Source organism: Rana temporaria, chromosome 1 (assembly GCF_905171775.1).
Source record: "Rana temporaria chromosome 1, aRanTem1.1, whole genome shotgun sequence".
Lineage (NCBI taxonomy): Eukaryota > Metazoa > Chordata > Amphibia > Anura > Ranidae > Rana > Rana temporaria.
This window is the reverse complement of record NC_053489.1, coordinates 25,758,890-25,779,992: the sequence shown is the minus strand read 5'-3', so window position 1 is coordinate 25,779,992 and position 21,103 is coordinate 25,758,890. Positions and strand designations below refer to the sequence as shown.

General features: G+C 48.1%; 1 protein-coding gene across 1 annotated transcript in view; it reads right to left on the bottom strand.

The window, feature by feature from the left end:
• The window catches only part of KIF24 (kinesin family member 24), a 70,844-nt gene that overhangs the window by 21,176 nt on the left and 28,565 nt on the right, over nucleotides 1–21,103 (bottom strand). Inside the window, exons 4-9 of the mRNA XM_040336032.1 lie at nucleotides 18,853–18,950; nucleotides 15,098–15,313; nucleotides 9,665–9,752; nucleotides 7,034–7,155; nucleotides 5,575–5,680; nucleotides 5,297–5,368 (exon numbers count right to left, since the gene is read on the bottom strand). Coding sequence (XP_040191966.1) covers nucleotides 5,297–5,368; nucleotides 5,575–5,680; nucleotides 7,034–7,155; nucleotides 9,665–9,752; nucleotides 15,098–15,313; nucleotides 18,853–18,950 — 702 coding nt within the window. The remainder of the gene's footprint in view (nucleotides 1–5,296; nucleotides 5,369–5,574; nucleotides 5,681–7,033; nucleotides 7,156–9,664; nucleotides 9,753–15,097; nucleotides 15,314–18,852; nucleotides 18,951–21,103) is intronic.

Below are 21,103 nucleotides of genomic sequence, written 5' to 3'. Positions count from 1 at the left end.
GGGGTAAAAAAGCGCCCCCTCCCTGAAGCCTGCTTCTGGGGATGACACAGAATCGCTGTTTTTTTTCTGGTTCTGTTATGTCAGAGGCTGCGGGTTTTAACCCTTATGGATAGTGAGGATGACTCTGCTGCAGTCAGTTGCTGGCAAGAATTTGTTGGAGCTCTTGTTTCTGCGGTGCGTGAGGCTCTAAAAATTGAGGATGTGGCGGAGACACCTCCGTGTCAGTACCAGCAGACTACCACGCATCGCTGAAGTGTTTCCTTGTGTTCCTTATTTGGACTATATGTTATACAAGGAATGGGATGCACCGCAAAAAGTTTGTCAAAAAACTTTGCAACCCGTTACCCCCTTGAGGGGGGCTTTAAAAAAAAAAAAAAAAAAAGTAGGTCTCTCCTCCGCCAGTGGACCCCCCTGTGTCCAGACTGCGCAAGGCCACCACATTGCCTGTGGAAGGGGCTCCTGCATTTCAGGATCCCGCTGATAGGAGAGTGGAGGCCGTGGCCCGCTCCCTATTCACGGTGGTGGGTTCGGCGGTGAGGCCGGCTCTGGCCGGGGCCCTGGCAGGCCCCGACTAAAAGGGCGAAGCTCCTGCTGCAGGAGCTGGAAGAAGGACCTCTAAGGTGGCCTTGGTGATCACCGTTAAGGGTGAACGGTCCTTTTGGGTCTTCCCTGACTGGCATCATTGAGGATGCCACAGGTGGCAAGCGCATGCTGTTCCCACGGTTTGGGAAGGGCTAGGGACCTCGCCCTGTGCAAGGACCCTCCTTGCCTACCTCCGAGCGTTTTTTCGCTCGCCCTGTGCGGTGGGGGTAGGTCTACATGGTGCTTGAATCCCCGCTGCGGGGTAGCAGCGCACCGGATACCGCATGCCTAACAAGTCTGCGGACATACCTGCTTCCGCCTGAAGGTCTGCTCCCGCCCGTGTCTCGGGTGGGAGACTGGCTTCGCATTGCGAAGTGTTTTCCTTGGGGTACAAGATTGAGTTTCTCTCTTGTCTGCCAAACAGGTTTTTTCCCTCCGGCTTCTGGCCTCCTCCGGTTCGCCGGTTGACTCCGTCAGGGGCTGTCCAGGATCTTCTGGTCAGGGGAGTGATTGTGCCAGTTCCCTCGTTGGAACGGTCTCGGGGTTTTACTCCATTCTGTTTGTGTCCCCATGGAGGATGGGGCCCGGTCGATCCTGGGCCTCAAGTCCCTCGTTTTGTTTTGTCAGGTTTTTCTGGCATCCTTGGATGTCATGAACGTGTACCTGCATATCCTCAAACCACCAGAGATTCTGTGCTTTGCGGTCGGGGGGGACCATTTTCAATGGTGTCCTTCCCATTCGGCGGGTTTTCGCCAAGGTGCTCGTACCGATACTGGCCCGGCTGTGACAGCGGGGGTTTGTTATCATGGGATGTCTGGACGACATTCTCCTACGAGCTTCTTCGAGCTCTGCATTGGTGGAGCCGTGTCTATCACGTGTCAGGCTCTCCGAGTGTTCGGCTGGTTTCTGGATTGTCCTGAAATCAGGGTTGATTCCGTCTCAGGGATACCTGAGACTGGTCCTGGATTCCTCCGGGGCGGGAGTGTTTTTCTCCTAGCGGAAAAACTTCAGACTCTGCTATCTGCTGTGCAGCAGTTGCCGACCCAGAAGCGGTCATCTCTGCGATTCTGCAGGAAGGTTCTGGGTCAGTTGGTAGCCTCTTTCGAGGCGGTTCTGTATGCCCAATTCCACGCCAGGGTACTACGGAGGGAACTGCTGTCACGATGGGACTAGCTTCCGTCATCTCTGGATTACCAGATTCAGTTGAGTCATCTGATCATGTCTCCCCTGGTATGGTGGCTGGCGTTTCCGGTGCTTCGGGCCGGAAAGTCATTTTTCTGCAGGCCACTGGACAGTGGTCACGACGGATGCCAGCCTCTCCGGTTGGGGAGGGGCGCTTGGGGCACCCAGTCAGCCCAGGGGCACTGGACTCAGGTGGAGTCCTGCCTACTGATCAACGTTCTGGAGCTCCGAGCAATCAAGCTTTGCCTTACCAGGTGGTCCCTGGATCTACAGGGCCGACCGGTCAGGATCCTGTCCGATAACACCACGTCCGTGGCGTAGGTTGATCATCAGGGAGGCACACGGAGTTCTGTTGCAGCGACGGGGGTCGCGCGCATCCTTTCGGTGGGCCGAAGGGTCCGTTCCGGCTCTATCGGCCGGGTACATTCCGGGAATACGGAATTGGATAGCCGACTACCTAAGTCGCACTGCACTGGGCCAAGGAGAGTGGTCTCTCCACCCGCAGGTGTTTCGGGGTCTGTGCCGAAAGTGGGGCACTCCGGACGTGGACCTTCTAGCGTCCCGTCTCTATATCGGTAGGTGCCACGGTTCGTGGCCAGGTTTAAGGACCCGTGGGCGGACGCGTCAGGCGCGTTGGTGGCTCCTTGGGGTCGCTGTCGCCTACTTTACACCTTCCCTCCTCGGAAGCTTCTTCCTCGCCTGCTGCGCAGAGTAGAAGCTGTAGGGATTCTATCGGTCCTGATTGCCCCAGATTGGCCGCGTCGCTTCTGGTACGCGGACCAGGTGCGTCTGCTGGCTGACGCCCCCTAGCGTCTTCCCCTGGGAATTGATTTTCTGTTACAGGGTCCAATCTTCTACCCTGTTTCACAGCCACCGGCCTTAGCGGCGTGGCTGTTGAGAGCCAGGGGCTTAAGGACCGAGGCCTATTGGGCTCGGTGGTCTCTACCGTGCTGCCTGCACGGAGGTCTACCTCACGTAGGTTTTTTCCTCATACATGGAAGGCCTACTTCTCTGTGTGTGGGGAGATGAACTGGCACTCTCGTACATGCGTTGTGTACAGGATTCTGCTGTCTTTGCAGCAGGGAGTGGTTCAGGCTCTCGCCTTGCGTACGGTTAGGAGCCAGATTTCTGCTCTGGCTGTTTTTTTACTTGCAGCGACCCTTGGCATAGCACTCCTGGGTGCGTGCGTTGGGTCAGGGGGTCTGGCAGGTGGCCCCTCCGGTGCGCCCTCCATTACCCCCATGGGACTTGAATTTAGTCCTTTCAGTGCTTCGGGATGCTCCCTTTGAGGACATTCGGGAGGTTTTTTGTTTTATTGTCACAAAAGGTGATTTTATTTCTGGTAGCAATTACCTCGATCAGACGGGTGTCTGTCTGTTCTGGTGGCCTTGTCTTGCAAGGCTCCCTGCTTGGTCATCCGTAAGGATGAGGTGGTGCTGCGGCCGCAGCCGTTTTTCTCCCTAAGGTCGTTTCGGCTTTTCACTTGGATGTGGACATTGTTCTTCCATCCTTGTGTCCTCAGCCGAAGAACCCGAAGGAGGCCACTTTACATTCTTTGGATGTGGTTCGGGCCCTTCGAGTTTACTTGTCGGCGACAGCTCCGTTCCGGATGTCGGACTCGCTGTTCGTGTCTGTGTCCGGTCCCAGTAAGGGCCTGGCAGTTTCGTCGGCCACCATTTCCAGGTGGATCCGACGGATTGTGCTTCAGGCCTATGCCCTGAAGGGCGGGCGCCCCCCTTTCGGGTCATGGCGCATTCGACCAGGGCGATCGGGGCCTCTTGGGCTTTCCGACACCAAGCCTCTGTGTTACTGGTGTGTAAGGCTGCGACCTGGTCGTCGGTCCACGCTTTTTCAAAGTTTTATATGGTGGATGTGAGTGCATCTTCGGATGCCTCCATTGGCCGCAGGGTGTTACAGGCGGCAGTTTAAGGTTGGAGTTCCTCCGTTGAGTAACTCCGGTTTTTGTTTGGGGTGTAACCTGTTTTTGCTGTGTTATTTTTCCCACCCCTCGAATTTTTTTGACACTGCTTGGGGACGTCCCTAAGGTCAATGAAGGCTGTGTCCGTCTATGAACGAAAGAGAAAAAAGGATTTTTGTACTCACCGTAAAATCCATTTCTCTGAGTTCATAGACGGACACAGCACCCACCCCTCCTTTGTACTGCTTGTTACGAACTGAGGCTGCTAAAGCAGGGTGTGGGTTATGCCTGGGGGAGCCACGCCCCCTGGGAGGAGCAGCATGAAGGAAAGTTTTTAACACCTTAAGTGCTGTAGAATTCTGCCTAAATCTCCTGGTAGGAAGAAGCATAACCCTAAGGTCAATGAAGGCTGTGTCCGTCTATGAACTCAGAGAAATGGATTTTACGGTGAGTACAAAAATCCTTTTTTGTGGGTGCGACTTGCATATGCGTTTTTCTTTGCTGCGCGAGCTCACGGAAACGGGGGCGCTTTAAAAAAAAAAAAAAATCTTATTTCATTGTGTTTTAAAAAAAAATAATTGGATCACTTTTATTGCCGTCACAAGTAATGTAAACATCAATAGGTGGTGACAGGTAACCTTTATAGAGGGATTGACGGTCTAAAAGACCCCGAATCCCTCCTTTGCACTTAAAAATCACCAAAAATCGGCAATTCTAAATATTGGATTTTTTTTTTTTTTAATCAGCGCCATCGCCAGCCGAATAAACCAAAAGTGACGTCATGACGTCGCTTCTAGGATTTTACATCGGAGACCCGATCAGAGCCGAAGCTTTGTTCAGGTCTCAGCCTAGGAAGCAGACGTACCCCGCTGTTGGCTCGGGTCTCCCACTGGAACGGGATGCCCAGGAAGAGCAGCGGCAGGCGGTCCCTCCCACTCCTTTAGACCCCTTTCACACCGCCGACACCCATATCGTCGGCGGTAAAACGCTGCCGATTTACCGTTGGATTTGGGGCGCGCTTTTAACTCCCACTAGTGGCTGAGAAAGGGTTAATACAGCTGGCAATGCGCCGATACAGCGGTGTATTGCCGGCGGTACAGTGGCGCTGTGAGCGCATTCACCGCCGGCAATGCAGTTCACCGCTGCTAATGCACTCCAAAGAAGCTGCTGGCAGGACTTTTTCTGAAGCTCTGTCAGCGCACCGCTCCAGTGTGAAAGCCCTCAGGCTTTCACACTGGGGTGAATAGAGCAGCAGTTTAAGGGCGGATTGCAGGCGCTATTTTTAACGTTATAGCGCCTGCAAAATGCCCTTAGTGTGCAAGGGTCTTAGGATAACAGCCTTCGGTTGTTATCACTAAAAAGCCAACTGCTTGCTCTATAAAGAAAAAAAAAAAAAAGAATACGGTAATCGGGGAGATCACCCTGGTTTAACCCCTTCAAGCCATGAACGCAAATTTGCATACAGTCGTCGTGAAGGGGTTAGGAAACGAAATGTCATCCAGTTTGGGGTTAAAATCTACTCTATAAGGTCAAACTATAAAATTGTAGGCAACTGCTGCCCAAGTGGTCTTGTAAGGGAAAGCTGGACTAATATTCATTCTTCACAAATCTCACCTGGGTCAGCTTGCTCTGTCTGAATGGGGTGTGGGCCTGTTCCTGGTCCAAGGCCCGGATACATTCTTTCAGCTGATGAGAAAGAAAAAATACTTTATCACTGGTGAATAAAGACAGGTGTACTTACATATTAAATATAAAATATGCTGTCCGCCTGAACATGTATTATTAGCAGTCCGGGGAATTTTAAACCTGGGTGTGGCGCACAGGTAAGGCTATGGACCCCTATGGATCCATGTTTGCGTTACATGTCTGGAGATAAAGTTTCATGCACTTACAGCAAGGAGACTTTGGTTTATTTCCGCTCCTTCCATTTTGGTTTGTTTGTCCGATTCCCTGGCATCCGCTGCCCTCTCACTTCCAGCCAGGTCAATAAAGGACATTCTAAAAAGGCAGACAAGCAAAGAGGTTATTATAGAATGATTCAACCCGGCACCCTGCTCTATGCACACTGATAGCTTACACTTTTTTTGTCTTTTTTAAACATAAAATGGCAGCGCTAAGTCTATATCAGCCACCATAACAAAATCAATAACGCTGTGCGGCCCATGGCCTGAACATCCACTGAGGGATTTGGTTGCAGGAATCCCCTCAGCCGGGACATCGTATTCTGACAGCAGGGATTCTCCACTGTCCGAATACACTGATCGGCACTGTAGTTGATTGGTAGAAAGCTGCCAATCAAACAAGGTTTTTCAGCAGTCCTGTTGGACAGAGGCCAATCTAACGATCAGCATCTGTCTAACAGGGAGGGCTACACACAGATTGAATTTCGGCGGAGTCCCTGCTGAACCAAATTGCGATCTATGTGTACCCAGCTTTACACACAATATTTGAACATCTAAAACAGCCCTCAAAATTTACACTCGCCTGCTCGCATTTTGCGAGTACATTTTGAGGGCTGGCGAGTGTGGGCTGCCTGGGAGCAAGGGGGGCGAGCAAGGAGAGGAGAGTCGCCGCTGCTGCAGCTGCTGTCGCCGCCGCCGTCTGGTTGTTCAGAGCGCGGGGAACATTACAGCTTTCAATTCAATGGCTGTGCTCCCTGCTGTGCGCGTCATATACAGCCCCTCCCCCTTGTCCGGGCACTTTGATAGACAGATCACCCATCCCAGGATTGGATGGGTGATCTGTCTATCAAAGTTTCCCGGACAAGAGGGAGGGGCTGTATATGACGCGCGCGGCGGGGAACACAGCTATTGAATTGAAAGCTGTAATGGCCCCCGAGGTTTGAACAACGCGGCGGCGGCTCCGGTTCCTCTCCTACCCAGAACAGAAAGGCTGCAATTGTGGGGGGGCACTCCTGGCTGCAATTGTGGGGGGGGGGGGGGACTCCTGGCTGCAATTGGTGGGGGGGGGGGGGGTGGGGGAACTCCTGGCTGCAATTGTGAAGGAACTCCTGGCTGCAAAGTGGGGACATTTTGCTGCACTGGGGACACAGGCTGCATTGGTAGACATGGGCAGGCTGCATTTTTGGGAACGGATAAATTTGTTGTTAATATTTATTTTTATAACTTAATTCTGCATAAAACATTGTCATTTCATGAGATTTATGAGGGCGTGTCTAGGGGCGGGATTAGGGGCGGGACATGGTAGGGGTTGGGCGGGGCAACTGGTGGCGAGTACGCCTTGAGCCTGGCTAGTAGCTCAGGACTTGAAATTTTGAGCCCTGATCTAAAAGATCGACAAAGACTTAGATATGTCAAACAGCATATTGTACAGGAGAGCTTATAGACTCACCTCCCAAGTTTTCGGTTCCTGCCATCCTTGATCTGGATCTGTATGATGGCATGCGAGCGGGAGGAGTCAGAATTCACACCGGTGGAGCCTGTACTACGCTCCCTGCTGCCCTTTGCAATCATCTAAACAGAAAAGAATGTCACCATTTATTAACATGAAATATAGACCAACCGTATTAGCTCTGGAGGAAGTCATTGGCAACTAGAGGTAAATATATATTTGCCATTGCCTTGAATGCTTGTATACCACATTTGTTTGTTAGTATAACCATTGCTGTTTTTACCTTTATTAAAATTATTTTTGGTAATGCACAAGGTCGGTACGCCCTCCTTTCTTCTTTATATGTTATTGGTCTAAGGAGGGCAGCAAGGCCATTGACTTTCCTAACTTAAAGCGGAGCTCCGCTGAAAAAAAAAATATTAAAAGCCAGCAGCTACAAATACTGCAGCTGCTGACTTTTAATATTAGGACACTTACCTGTCCTGGAGTCCAGCGCCGTCCGCAGCAGAGGACGAGCGATCGCTCATCACTCTGCTGCTCCCCCCCGCCATCCTCGGTGAGGGAACCAGGAAGTGAAGTGCTCCGGCTTCACTGCCCGGTTCCCTACGGCGCATGCGTGAATCGCACTACGCCTGCCGATTGGCTCCCGCTGTGTACTGGGAGCCGAGTGTTCCCAGAACACAACGGGGGGTACGGGCGGTGACGTCATGCCCGCAGTCTGCCCGAGACTGTGTGGCCGGAAGTGGGTGCAAATACCTGTCTTTAGACAGGTATCTGCACCCCCCTCCCCCCTGAAAGGTGTCAAATGTGACACCGGAGGGGGGGAGGGTGCCGATCAGTGGGAGTTCCACTTTAGGGTGGAGCTCCGCTTTAAGGCTTGTCTGCACCACACATACCTAGACCCAGCACCCAAGCGCAGGAGAATTGTTTTGCTATTTTAACTACTACTGGGAGCCAGCGGGTCGCTGTAGCATGTGGAACATGACTGTATTCTTTGTTACACTTTTTACAGTACTGCAAGAATTGTGCCTGTAGGCTTCTATGCAATGGTGACCTGTAACCTTTATTTTGTTTGTTTTTTCCAATCTCCTTGTGTGCCGTTATGCGTTTGTTTTTCTAGGTTACTGTACGTTTTACATTGTGTATAACTCAATAAAACCTGCGTTAAACCCTTCTATCCTTTTACGGCCAAGGAAGCTGCCATCTTAGGCTCTCTTTGGTTGCCAGTCTAAGGCCCCATTCACACCTCCGCGACCAAACGCCCGACGCCGGACGCTCGTGCCGCTGGAGGGGAGAATTCCCATTGCTGTCTATGAGATGGTTCACATCTCATAGACGCCGTACGCCTGTCGCCTGAAAAAAAGTCCCGGACCCTTTTTTTCAGGCGGCATTGGCGTTCGGCCATACAAAGCAATGGGAAGGCGTATCTTGTCGCGGAGGTGTGAATGCAGCCTAAGGCAGGAGGGAGCCTTAAGCCCCCATTTATTTGTTTTACATTGAGAAGGTTGGCAATAGGCACAGAGAAGTCACCTAATTTGCATTGTCTGTAGTGGCAAAGAGTAAATGGGCCCTTATGCTTCTCTGGTAAACCAGGGGGATAGTTCATTTGGTGAAAGCTGTACACCTGCCTGTCATATCATAAAAGGATAGAACTGTAAGCGGTTGGTGTCTGATTGGGGAGGGGCCATGATACTACAGACAATGCAAATTAGGTGACTTCTCTGTGCCTATTGCAAACCTTCTCAATGCAAAACAAATAAATGGGGGCTTAAGGCTTCCTCCTGCCTTAGACTGGCCATCGCTAGATCATTACACCCCCCCCCCCCCCCATCAGCTAGCTGATCAAAAGAAAAGTGAACAGATTCCCCCATCTACATAGGTGAGGTGGATGGAGGTATTCTCCCCACTGCGCTACTGTATTGTGACAGCGAGACTCCTCCACTGTTAAGCCTCGTACACACAATCAGTCCATCCAATGAGAACGGTCTGAAGGATCGTTGTCTTAGGTTAACCGATGAAGCTGACTGATGGTCCGTCGCGCCTACACACCATCGGTTAAAAAACTGATCGTGTCAGAACGCGGTGACGTAAAACACAACGACGTGCTGAAAAAAACGAAGTTCAATGCTTCCAAGCATGCGTCGACTTGATTCTGAGCATGCATGGATTTTTAACCGATGGTTGTGCCTACTAACGATCGTTTTTTTCCCCCCATCGGTTAGGAATCCATCGGTAAAATTTAAAGCAAGTTGGCTTTTTTTTAACCTATGGTTAAATAACCTATGGGGCCTACACACGATCGGTTCGGACCGATGAAAAACAGTCCATCAGACCGTTATCCTCTGGTTAACCTATCGTGTGTACAAGGCCTTAGACTACACTGATCAAAATAAAAAAATTTCAACATTCCCATTCAAGAAAAGCCGATCATTAGATCAACTTCTCATTAGCTGGAATGGCCATAGAGTGATGAAATTTGGCGGCTTCAGCAAGGACTAGACAAATTTCAACCAATCTATGGCCAGCTTGTCTCCAATTACCAGGATGAAAATACTGAAATACTCAGAAAGGTAGGCCGGCTGAAGCAGACTTATAAAAATGGAAGGCCCAAAGATGAGGAACAGTACTTACCTCCAACAGGAAATCCACACTATGCACCTGAACTTCTCGAAGTCCCACAACCTGAACAACATGTTTCCCGTCTTCCCTGGCATAGAGCCTGTGAGATGGAAAAACAAAAATTAGGTTAATTATTCTGACCTGCCAGTCTTTCCTGTGCAACATGGCCGTACACTATACAATCTCAATAATAATAATAATAATAATAATAATAATAATAATAATTATACAGGATTTTTATAGCGCAGACAGTTTGTGCAGTGATTTACAACAAGAGGACAGACAGTACAGTTACATTGCAATTTAAAACAGGAGAGCTCGTTAGAGCTTATGCCCCATACACACGATCCGAAAATCGTAAAATACCGCTTTCGAATCGATCATACGATAATCGGATTGTTAGCACAGAGCTTTCGAGAGTCAATCATGACAGTTCAGTTCATCCGATATTATTCTATCGCACATGCACGGAAAAAAAGTTTGTACAATGGCAGATCGTACGATTTTCGTTTATTCAGTACAGTTGTCTGAAAATGTTATACAAATGCATTACAACACGTGATATCACTTCTGAATAAAAAAAAAAAAAAAAAGTTTGTACAATGCCAGATCGTACGATTTTCGTTTAATCAGTAAAGTTGTCGTCCGAAAACGCAAAACAAATGCATTACAACTATGGTTGAGCGAACCCGAACTGTAAAGTTCGGGTTCGTACCCGAATTTTTTATTTTTTTTTGACCCAAATCCGAATAATTTGCTGAAAGTTCGGGTTCGGAGTTCGGCTATGTAATGGCACTGCACAAAGTGTCATTTCTGAAAGGAAAAAAAGTCATTTAAAACCGGCTTTGCGGCTATAATGAATTGTCGGCTTCGGCAATTCAGAGAGGATTCATTCATAAAAAATAAAAAAAATAGTGTGGGGGTTCCCCCAAATTCAATTACCAGGCCCTTCAGGTCTGGAATGGATATTAAGGGGAACCCCGCTGTCAATTTAAAAAAAAAATGACGTGGGGTTCCCCCCAAATATCCATTCCAGACCCTGGACTGGAGATCACCCGCACCCATCGCTGGATCAGGACAACGTTGGAGCAGGAAGCCGGTAACGAGTGGATTATCACCGCTGAGTTTTTTTTATTTTTTATTATTAATAAAGGACTTTTTTCTACGGTGTCTTGTGTGTTTTTTTTTTTACAAGAATTTACACTTCCTTCGTGAAATGGTAGGGGTACAGTGTACCCCATTACCAATTCACATAGGGGGGGCCAGGATCTGGGGGTCCCCTTTGTTAAAGGGGTCTTCCCGATTCTGATAAGCCCCCCGCCCGCAGACCCCTACAACCACCAGGCAAGGGTTGTGGGGATGAGGCCCTTGTCCCCATCAACATGGGGACATCCTCCCCATGTTGAGGGCATGTGGCCTGGTACAATTCAGGAGAGGGGGGCGCCGCACTCTGTCCCCCCCTCTTTTCTGTGGACGGCCATGTTAACGTGCTCGGATTAAGGGTCTGGTGTGCATTTTGGGGGGAACTCCACGCCATTTTTTTTTAAAATTTGGGGTGGAGTTCCCCTTAAAATCCACACCAGACCTGAAGGGTCTGGAATGGATATTTGGGGGGAACCCCGCGTAATTTTTTTTAAAATTGACCCCTTAATATCCATTCCAGGCCTGGTAATTGAATTTGGGGGAACCCCCACGTTTTTTTTTTTTTTTTTTATGAATGAACCCTCTCTGAATTGCCGAAGCCGACAATTCATTATAGCCGCAAAGCCGGTTTTAAATGACTTTTTTTCCCCTTTCAGAAATGACACTTTGCTCAGGGACAGTTCCAAGTTTATTTTTATGTGGTTCGGGGCAAGTTCGGCTCCCGAACCCGGACTTTTTTCCGAAGTTCGGCCGAACCCGAACATCCAGGTGTCCGCTCAACTCTAATTACAACACGTGATATCACTTCTGAATTTTTATTGGGTCGTACGAGAATTTGTGACTTTAGTAAACTCATCAGATTCAACGTGAGATTAGCATGCAAAAAAAAAAATCATTCGTCCGATAATCGGATTGTGTGTACGGGGCATTATAAATATAGGAGGGAGGGTCAAGTGATACAAAAAAGTTGTGAAAGATAATGTTACGCCGAGTAAATTGATACCCAACATGTCACGCTTCAAAATTGCGCCCGATCGCGGAATGGCGACAAACTTTTACCATTAAAAATCTCCATAGGCGACGTTTAAAAAATTCAACAGGTTGCATCTTTTGAGTTACAGAGTAGGTCTAGGGCTCTAACGATCGTGGCGATACCTCACATGTGTGGTTTGAATCACGTATGCGCTCGCTTCTGCGCACAAGCTCGACGGGACGGGGCGCTTTAAAAAACATTTATTTTTATTATTTATTTTACATTAAATAAATACATTTTTATTCCTATTACAAGGAATGTAAATATCCCTTGTAATAGAAAAAAAGCATGACAGGTCCTCTTAAATATGAGATCTGGGGTCAAAAAGAACTCCCATCTCATATTTATACTAAAATGTATTAAAAAAAAAATATATATATATATATATATATATATATATATATATATATATATATATATATATATAAAAATCCCTTTTAAGACCTATGGGCGGAAGTGACGTTTTGACGTCACTTCCGCCCTGCAAGGATATGGAGACGGGTGGGGGCCATCTTCCCCCCTCACTCGTCTCCATACCCAGCCAGGGAACAGACCGGATCGCCTCCGCCTCTGCCGACTGCTCCAGTAAGCAGCAGAGGGCGCCGGAGAGGAGCAGGTGGATGGGGGGGGGGGCCTTCTCCCGCCGCCGATAAAAGTGATCTTGCGGCGCATCTATAAAATATATAATAAATTATTGAACTTTTTGATGATATTCTATTCTTTTTTTTAGATGCACATGTAAATTCAGAGCAGAGATTTCAATGCCATGTTGTGCCATTTCTACTACATTGCAGGGGCGCAGCGAACAGCAGAGGGATCATCCAGTGTTATTGGCCAACAGTACTGTCAATGCTGATTCACAGGCCTGTCAATCAATACCTGGCCACACTTGGTCCCACCCACTGCTTTCTGGACTGACCTCTGCTGCTAAACCCCCCACAATGTCTGGGAGGGGGAAGTGTATAAGATATAAATGATGGGAGATCTGTTCCCGTCAGGAAGGGTATAGAAGTTTTGTTTACTTTTTAAGCCTTGTGCATCACATGGTAACTGGCTTTGCCATTGTTCCGGCTGTCATGACAGCATCCTTTAACTGTGCTGTAGGCTGCTTATTGTTTTCTATTTGACCTTGTGCACCAGTCTGTCTGTAGGCAGAAAAGAACAAGCCATATTTTTCCCAGATCTGATGCTTGCCCTGCTAGCATTTAAAAAGGGCTCAACGTTAAATTGGTTGTAGACCTCAGACATGAAAAATGAACAAAGCATATCCCTCTATAGTGTGTACTTGTCTCAATCCAGAGCACTAAGTGTCATTTCTGTCTGCTGCTTCCTTCCTCTGCTATTAGTATGAATCACTTCTGACATGTTTTCCTGACACCAAGAGAAAAATGGTGACAGGGGAGGGATCTTTAGCACACACCTTCAGCTCTGTTTCTGTGTGCAGGGCAGTGTGTTCCTTCCCTCCAATCCGCGCTCACTAAGCTCTGCAGATTGTAACTTCAGATCCCCATCCCCTGCTTTCTGAGAGGACTGACAAGCTTTATAAATTCAGGATTTTGAATAGCTGAAGAGAAGACAGGTACAACTTATGTAGGAGGATTTGTTTAATCTCTGCGTATCACCCAAGGCCAGTCACTTCACTGGCTATATGTAAGGGTTTACAACCACTTTAGCCTCTCACTGCCCATGTGTGATGGTAAAGAGGGTGGGGCTTTAATGGTTACACACCGCACATATCCATCCATGGGCAGAGCAGAATTTTTACAACGTGCTCCCAGCTCAGTGACTGAGCTGTCAAAGACAGTTATGGTGCCGCCCTACAAATGATGGGCGGCACCAGCTCCATGATCATGTGACCACCGTGGCAACCAATCACTGTGGTCACCTGGTCCAGGCATATAGACCCGATAAAGAGACGCCGGGTAAAAAAAAAAAAAAAAGGAGAAAGTTGTGGATGACAATGTGGGATCTGGCATCAGTGGAGCTAAAAACTGATATTTTAATGCATATAAGCCTGTGTGTAAAAAACGTGCGGAGTCTTGAAGAATGGGGTATGTGGAGCGCAAACCCTTTATTGTCCTTGCTCTGATCCCTGGGCCAGGATTGGAAGGTTTTACAAAATCCAGTGTTGGCTTATGTTTTTTTTTTTGGGGGGGCAGCAAACAACCAAACCTCCCCCCCCCCTCGCTGTCTGCCAGTTGGTCCACCAGCGCTTACCCCATCTAGGCCGTGGGCATCAGAGAAGCAGCGGCGGAAGGGGTCGGGCTTCCGAGGAGCGGCGGCAGGGAACGGGCTTCCGAGGAGCGGCGGCAGGGAACGGGCTTCCGAGGAGCGGCGGCAGGGAACGGGCTTCCGAGGAGCGGCGGCAGGGATCGGGCTTCCAAAGAGCGGCGGCAGGGATCGGGCTTCCAAAGAGCGGCGGCAGGGATCGGGCTTCCAAAGAGCGGCGGCAGGGATCGGGCTTCCAAAGAGCGGCGGCAGGGATCGGGCTTCCAAAGAGCGGCGGCAGGGATCGGGCTTCCAAAGAGCGGCGGCAGGGATCGGGCTTCCAAAGAGCGGCGGCAGGGATCGGGCTCCCAAAGAGCGGCGGCAGGGATCGGGCTCCCAAAGAGCGGCGGCAGGGATCGGGCTTCCAAAGAGCGGCGGCAGGGATCGGGCTTCCGAGGGGCGGCGGCAGGGAACGGGCTTCCGAGGGGCGGCGGCAGGGAACGGGCTTCCAAAGAGCGGCGGCAGGGATCGGGCTTCCGAGGGGCGGCGGCAGGGAACGGCTCTTCCCCTCCTCCTATGCGTCGAATAGGATTGCCTGTCCTTTCAGCCATTCAGGTGACGGGTATCAGACCCACTTCCTGATTGACCGGGAGGAGGAGGATCAGTGTTGCAACAGCCAATATTCATTGGCTTTTGCAACACACCTGGGTGGACTCCGGTCGCACTCTCTGCGACCCGAGCCCACCCTATTTTGAAGCCCATTAGAGCCTTTGGCTCTAATCAGGTGCTGCAACAACAAAACAAAAAAAACCTGCCCGCTGTAATTCATGCGCCTTTTGACCTAAAAAGGGGCCAGACGCATGAAAAGAGGGTGGCCGCGGCGGCCATGGATAGATTCATGCTATGCATATAGGGGGTGGCCTATGGACGGGCCGTCCCTTACAAAATAAAAAAAATCCAACAAAATCTGTTCCACACATCACTGATCACATGCCTCTGGGTAGCAGATAAAAGGACTTCTCTCCTGTCCTGTAAGTTAGCAACACATTGGCAACCTTTACCTTTTCCTCCCGTTTAACAAGTCATAAAGCTGTCCACAGTAGATTTCATAAAAGCTGATCCACACCGAAAGGTCTTTGGATGGTTGAGCCGATTCCAGCAGCTTGAAGATGTCTCTGGCGGCCAGAGCGTACAGCCCGGGGTTCTTCTGGGTACCAATCATGGTGTACGTTTTCCCTGCACCCGTCTGCCCGTAGGCAAAACATGTTGCATTGCAACTAAAATACAGAAACAGCCCTTAGATTTATAGTATCTAACCCCCCCCACCCCACAACAAAAATGTAATGTATCACAACTTTCCCATCTTTAGATGTAGAGCACATGACCGCAGGCCGATTCCAGCCTGCCAGGCCCCCCCTCCCCGTCTTCACCCTCGCCTTGTCTCAGCAGTCGGCAGCGGACAGGACAGAACACATCCACCAGATTCTGCACATCTCCGTGCAGCCTTAAAGTGATTGTAAAGGTTCATTTATTTTTTCCCCACTTAAGGACCGGGCCTATTTTTCACACTTGTTGTTTACAAGTTAAAAATCATTTCCTCCCCAACCTGACTGTCCCTGGCCTGAACCTCTCATTCATTGGATTTAAAGCAGTGTTTCAGCAGAATTTTTTTATTTTTAAAAAAGTCAGCAGCTACAAACACTGTAGCTGCTGACTTAAAGCGGAGTTCCGGCCACAATTTCACTTTTTAAATATAAATACCCCTGTAATACACAAGCTTAATGTAATTCTAGTAAAGTTAGTCTGTAAACTAAGGTCCGTTTTGTTAGGTTGTTACAGCATTTAGACACTTTATAAAATAGAAATTGACTGGGGCCATCTTAAGTGTGGGCATCATGAAGCCAGACTCTATGACTTCCTGGATTTCAGCCTTGCACATGCTCAGTGCTGCACAAGCAGTGTCAGATCAGGTTTCAGCACCTGTGCTGTCCAAGTCACATGATTCTTTGAGACTGGGGAGTGCACAGACTCCTGGAAAGTTACACCCACTACATTCCCAGGAGTCTGTGCGGTGTAGGTTAGGAAGCATTAAGCACCTAGGTGCAGGAAGTGGGAAGATTAACTATTCTGCCTAGCAACAACACTTTGAAGGCATCTAAAAAAAAATTAAAATTTGCGTAAAGGACTAATGACATTTTTTTAAAACTACTGATGTAATGTTATATTTATGGGTGGAACTCCACTTTAACTACTTGCCGACCAGCCGCCGTTGTTTTAAGGCGGCAGGTTCCCCTGCGCGAGACCCCATAGTTCTACATCGGCTCTCTCGCAGGCCACTAGGGGCGCGCCCCCCCCCCCGACTCCCGTGCCCAGTGGGCGCGATCGCCGCCGGGCACACGCGATCGCTCGTTACAGAGCGAGAACCGGGAGCTGTGTGTCCTGTCAGGGAGAGTAATGCTGATCTTCTGTTCATACAATGTATGAACAGCGATCAGTAATTTCCCCTAGTGAGGCCACCCCCCCCCCCCTACAGTTAGAACACACCCAGGGAACATACTTAACCCCTTCCCCGCCCCCTAGTGTTAACCCCTTCACTGCCAGTGGCATTTTTATAGTAATCCAATGCATTTTCATAGCACTGATCGCTATAAAAATGCCAATGGTCCCAAAAATGTGTCAAAAGTGTCCACCATAATGTCGCAGTACCGAAAAAAAAATTAAAAAAAATTAAAAAAAACACACGCTGATCGCCGCCATTACTAGTAAAAAATAAATATTAATAGAAATGCCATAAAAATACCCCCTATTTTAAAAACGCTATAACTTTTGCGTAAACCAATCAATAAACGCTTATTGCGATTTTTTTTTTACAAAAAATAGGTAGAAGAATACGTATCGGCCTAAACTGAGGAAAAAAAATTTTTTTTATATATTTTTGGGGGATATTTATTATAGCAAAATGTAAAAAATATTCATTTTTTTTCAAAATTGTCGCTCTATTTTTGTTTATAGCGCAAAAAAACTAAAAACCGCAGGGGTGATCAAATACCACCAAAAGAAAGCTCTATTTGTGGGGCAAAAAGCACGCCAATTTTGTTTGGGAGCCACGTCGCACGACTGCGCAACTGTCAGTTAAAGCGACGCAGTGCCGAATCACAAAAAGTGCTCTGGTCTTTGACCAGCAATGTGGTCCAGGGGTTAAGGGGTTAATAAGGACACTTACAGTGGAGCAAAAAAGTATTTAGTCCCCACCAATTGTGCAAGTTCTCCCACTTAAAAAGATGAGAGGGCTGTAAAAAGGACGATCTATCTAGCAACAGGCATTTCTGGCAAGTAAAACATTTATTTTTTCCCCAATTTCAACTTTTTGTGATTCGGCACTGCGTCGATTTAACTGACAATTGCGCAGCCGTGCGACGTGGCTCCCAAAAAAAAATTTACGTTCTTTTTTCCCCCACAAATAGAGATTTCATTTGGTGGTATTTGATCACCTCTGCGGTTTATATTTTTTGCGATATAAACAAAAAAGAGAGACAATTTGAAAAAAAAAAATGCAATATTTTTTACTTTTTGCTATAATAAATATCCCCCAAAAAAATATATAAAAAAAAAAAATTTCCTCAGTTTAGGCCGATACGTATTCTTCTACATACTTTTGGTAAATTGCAATAAGCGTTTATTGATCTGTTTGCGCAAAAGTTATCGCGTCTACAAAATAGGGGATAGTTTTATGGCATTATTATAAAAAAAAAAAAAGGATTTTTGTACTCACCGTAAAATCCATTTCTCTTTCGTTCATAGACGGACACAGCCTTCATTGACCCTAGGGTTATGCTTCTTCCTACCAGGAGATTTAGTCCTGGTAGGAAGAAGCATAACCCTAAGGTCAATGAAGGCTGTGTCCGTCTATAAACGAAAAGAGAAAAAAGGATTTTTGTACTCACCGTAAAATCCATTTCTCTGAGTTCATAGACGGACACAGCCTTCATTGACCTTAGGGTTATGCTTCTTCCTACCAGGACTAAATCTCCTGGTAGGAAGAAGCATAACCCTAGGGTCAATGAAGGCTGTGTCCGTCTATGAACGAAAGAGAAATATATATATTTTTTTAACTAGTAATGGTGGCGAACAGCGATTTTTATCATGACTGCGACATTATGACGGACACATTTTTGGGACCAGTGCTATAAAAATGCACTGATTGTTGTGAAAATGACACTGGCAGTGAAGGGGTTAACCACTAGGTGACGCTGCAGGGGTTAAGTGTTCCCTTGGGAGTGATTCTTACTGTTAGGGGGCGTGGCTACACGTCACTGATGACCGTTCCCGATCATGGGGAACGGTCAGCAGTGACAGCGTCACTAGGCAGAATAGGGGAATGCCTTGTTTACAAAAGGCATTCCCCCGTTCTGCCCTTGCCGACCGCAATCGCTGGGCGGCAGATTTAAAGGGACGTACCTGTACGCATTCCGTCTACGTAAATAGTCGCGCGGCGGTCGGCAAGTGGTGAAGTGGGCTCCATTTATGTGATTTTTTTTTTTTAGGGTGGACCTCCACTTTAAAGTTCTTTTCCAATCACGGAGGCTCAGAATCTCATGAGGGGGTCTGACCAGGAACACCAGCACCTCCAGACTGACTCCCACCCATCAAGGTATTTTAATATTTGCATAACTCCTCCCAAGAACGAGCCCACTGCATTCATCAGGACTGAGGGCTCACACACTGTAAATTTAGGTTCCAGAAATGATGTTACCTTCTTATTTTTGTGCAGTATAAATGGAAGACAACATAGAGAGCATGAAGAATTGTCCCCTACCCGTTGAAAACATGCTGAATAAGCGGCTGAGCTGTCTTCATGTACACATCCTGATTGGTCAACATCTCGCTAAAAACTTCATCAAAATAAAATACATGCTGAAACGTAAAAAAAAAAATGTATAAAATAATGTAATGCAAATTAAAATAAAGCACAAAAGAAGAATTGCAAATTAAAATCCCAGTTACATTAACTCACTCTGGATCCTCTGTCATTTAGCCCAGGTTCACACTGGGTACGATTTGAGATGCGATTTCACATGTCAAATCGCATCTCAAATCGGCGGCATTTGCCGGCAATGGCACCGTCCTAATCGGTGCGACGCCGCATCTGCGGCTCTGCACCGATTTCAAAAAGTAGTTCCTGTACTACTTTTTGCGATTTCGGGCCGCGATTTACATTGAACCCTGCACAGATGTCTTTTAAATCGCGGCCGAAATCGCGGCAAAACCGCAGCCGCGAAATCGCGGTAAAATCGCGATTTTTACCGCGATTTTGAATTCGCAGGAGTATGAACCTAGCCTAAAGGGAAGCTCTGCTCTTAATGACAGAGAGCAAAAGCAATTTATGAAAGTGTGTTTTTAGATACACCTGTGTATGTGATCAGCTTAAAGTGAACCAGTCACAAATACTGCAAGTTAATCAAATCACTTCAATATTGTGTCTTAAAGTGGTTCTGAAGGCTGAAGGTTTTTAACCTTAAAGGGGTTGTAAAGGTACAAATTTTTTTCCTTTACCTTAGTGCAGTCCTCCATCACTTACCTCATCTTTCCATTTTGCTTTTAAATGTCCTCATTTCTTCTGAGAAATCCTCACTTCCTGTTCTTCTGTCTGTAACTCCACACAGTAATGCGAGCCTTTCTCCCTGGTGTGGAGTGTCGTGCTCGCCCCCTCCCTTGGACTACAGGAGAGTCAGGACGCACCCTCCCACAGCTCCTTTCTCCACTGGCAGGGAAGGGGTTAACACTAGGGGGGTGAGAAAGGGGTTAATCACGTTCCCTTGGTGTGTTCAAACTGAAAGGGGGGGGGGGGTGGGACTAACTAGGGGAAATGACAGTTCACTGTTCATACATTGTTTGAACATGCGATCAGTCATTTCTCCCCCTGACAGGACCGGGAGCCGTAAAAAATAGGATTTTTGTACTCACTGTAAAATCCATTTCTCTGAGTTCATAGACGGACACAGCATTCTTTGACATTAGGGTTATATCCGCTTTCACTAGGAGAGTTTAGGCAGAAAAAAAGCACTTAAAGTGTTAACAAACACAAACCTCAGTGCAGCTCCTCCCAGGGGGCGTGGCCCCCCCGGTATAACCCACACCCTGCTCTAACAGCCTCAGTTCGTAACAAGCAGTACAAACAAAGGAGGGGTGGGTGCTGTGTCCGTCTATGAACTCAGAGAAATGGATTTTACGGCGAGTACAAAAATCCTATTTTCTCTTTCGTTCATAGACGGACACAGCATTCTTTGACATTAGGGACGTCCCAAAGCAGTGTCAAAAAATTTGAGGGGTGGGAAATAACACAGCAAAACAGGTTACACCCCAAACAAAACCGGGAGTTGCTCAACGGAGAAACTCCTACCATAAAACGCCGCCTGTAACAGATATCTGCGGCCGAAGGAGGCATCAGAAGATGCACACACATCCACCTCGTAAGACCTTGAAAGTGTGGATCGACGACCAGGTCGCTGCCATATACCCCTGTAACACAGAGGCCTGATGCCAGAAAACCCAAGAGGCTCCGATCGCCCTGGTCGAATGCGCCGTAACCCAAAAGGGAGGCGCCAGCCCCTTCAGGGCATAGGCCTGAAGCACAATTCGTCGGATCCATCCCGAAAAAAGGGTGGCTGACGAGACTACCAGGCCCCCTTGTAGGACCAGCCAGCGACGCGAACAGTGAGTCCGACTTTCGGAACGGAATCGTAGCAGATAAGTACACTCGTAGGGCCCGAATCACATCCAGAGGATGTAAAGTGGCCGCCTCCCTGCATTTCGGCCAAGGACATAAGGATGGAAGAACAATGTCCTCATCAACGTGAAAAGCCGAAACGACCCTGGGGAGAAAAGACGGCTGCGGTCGCAGCACCACCTCATCCTTATGGATGACCAAGTAGGGAGCCTTGCAAGACAAGGCCGCCAGAACAGACAAACACTCGTCTGATCGAGGTAATTGCTACCAGAAAAAATCACAGTGGAAATGCCCACGCTGAGCCATGGCCACGTGACGACGCAGACCTACCTGGGCTAGC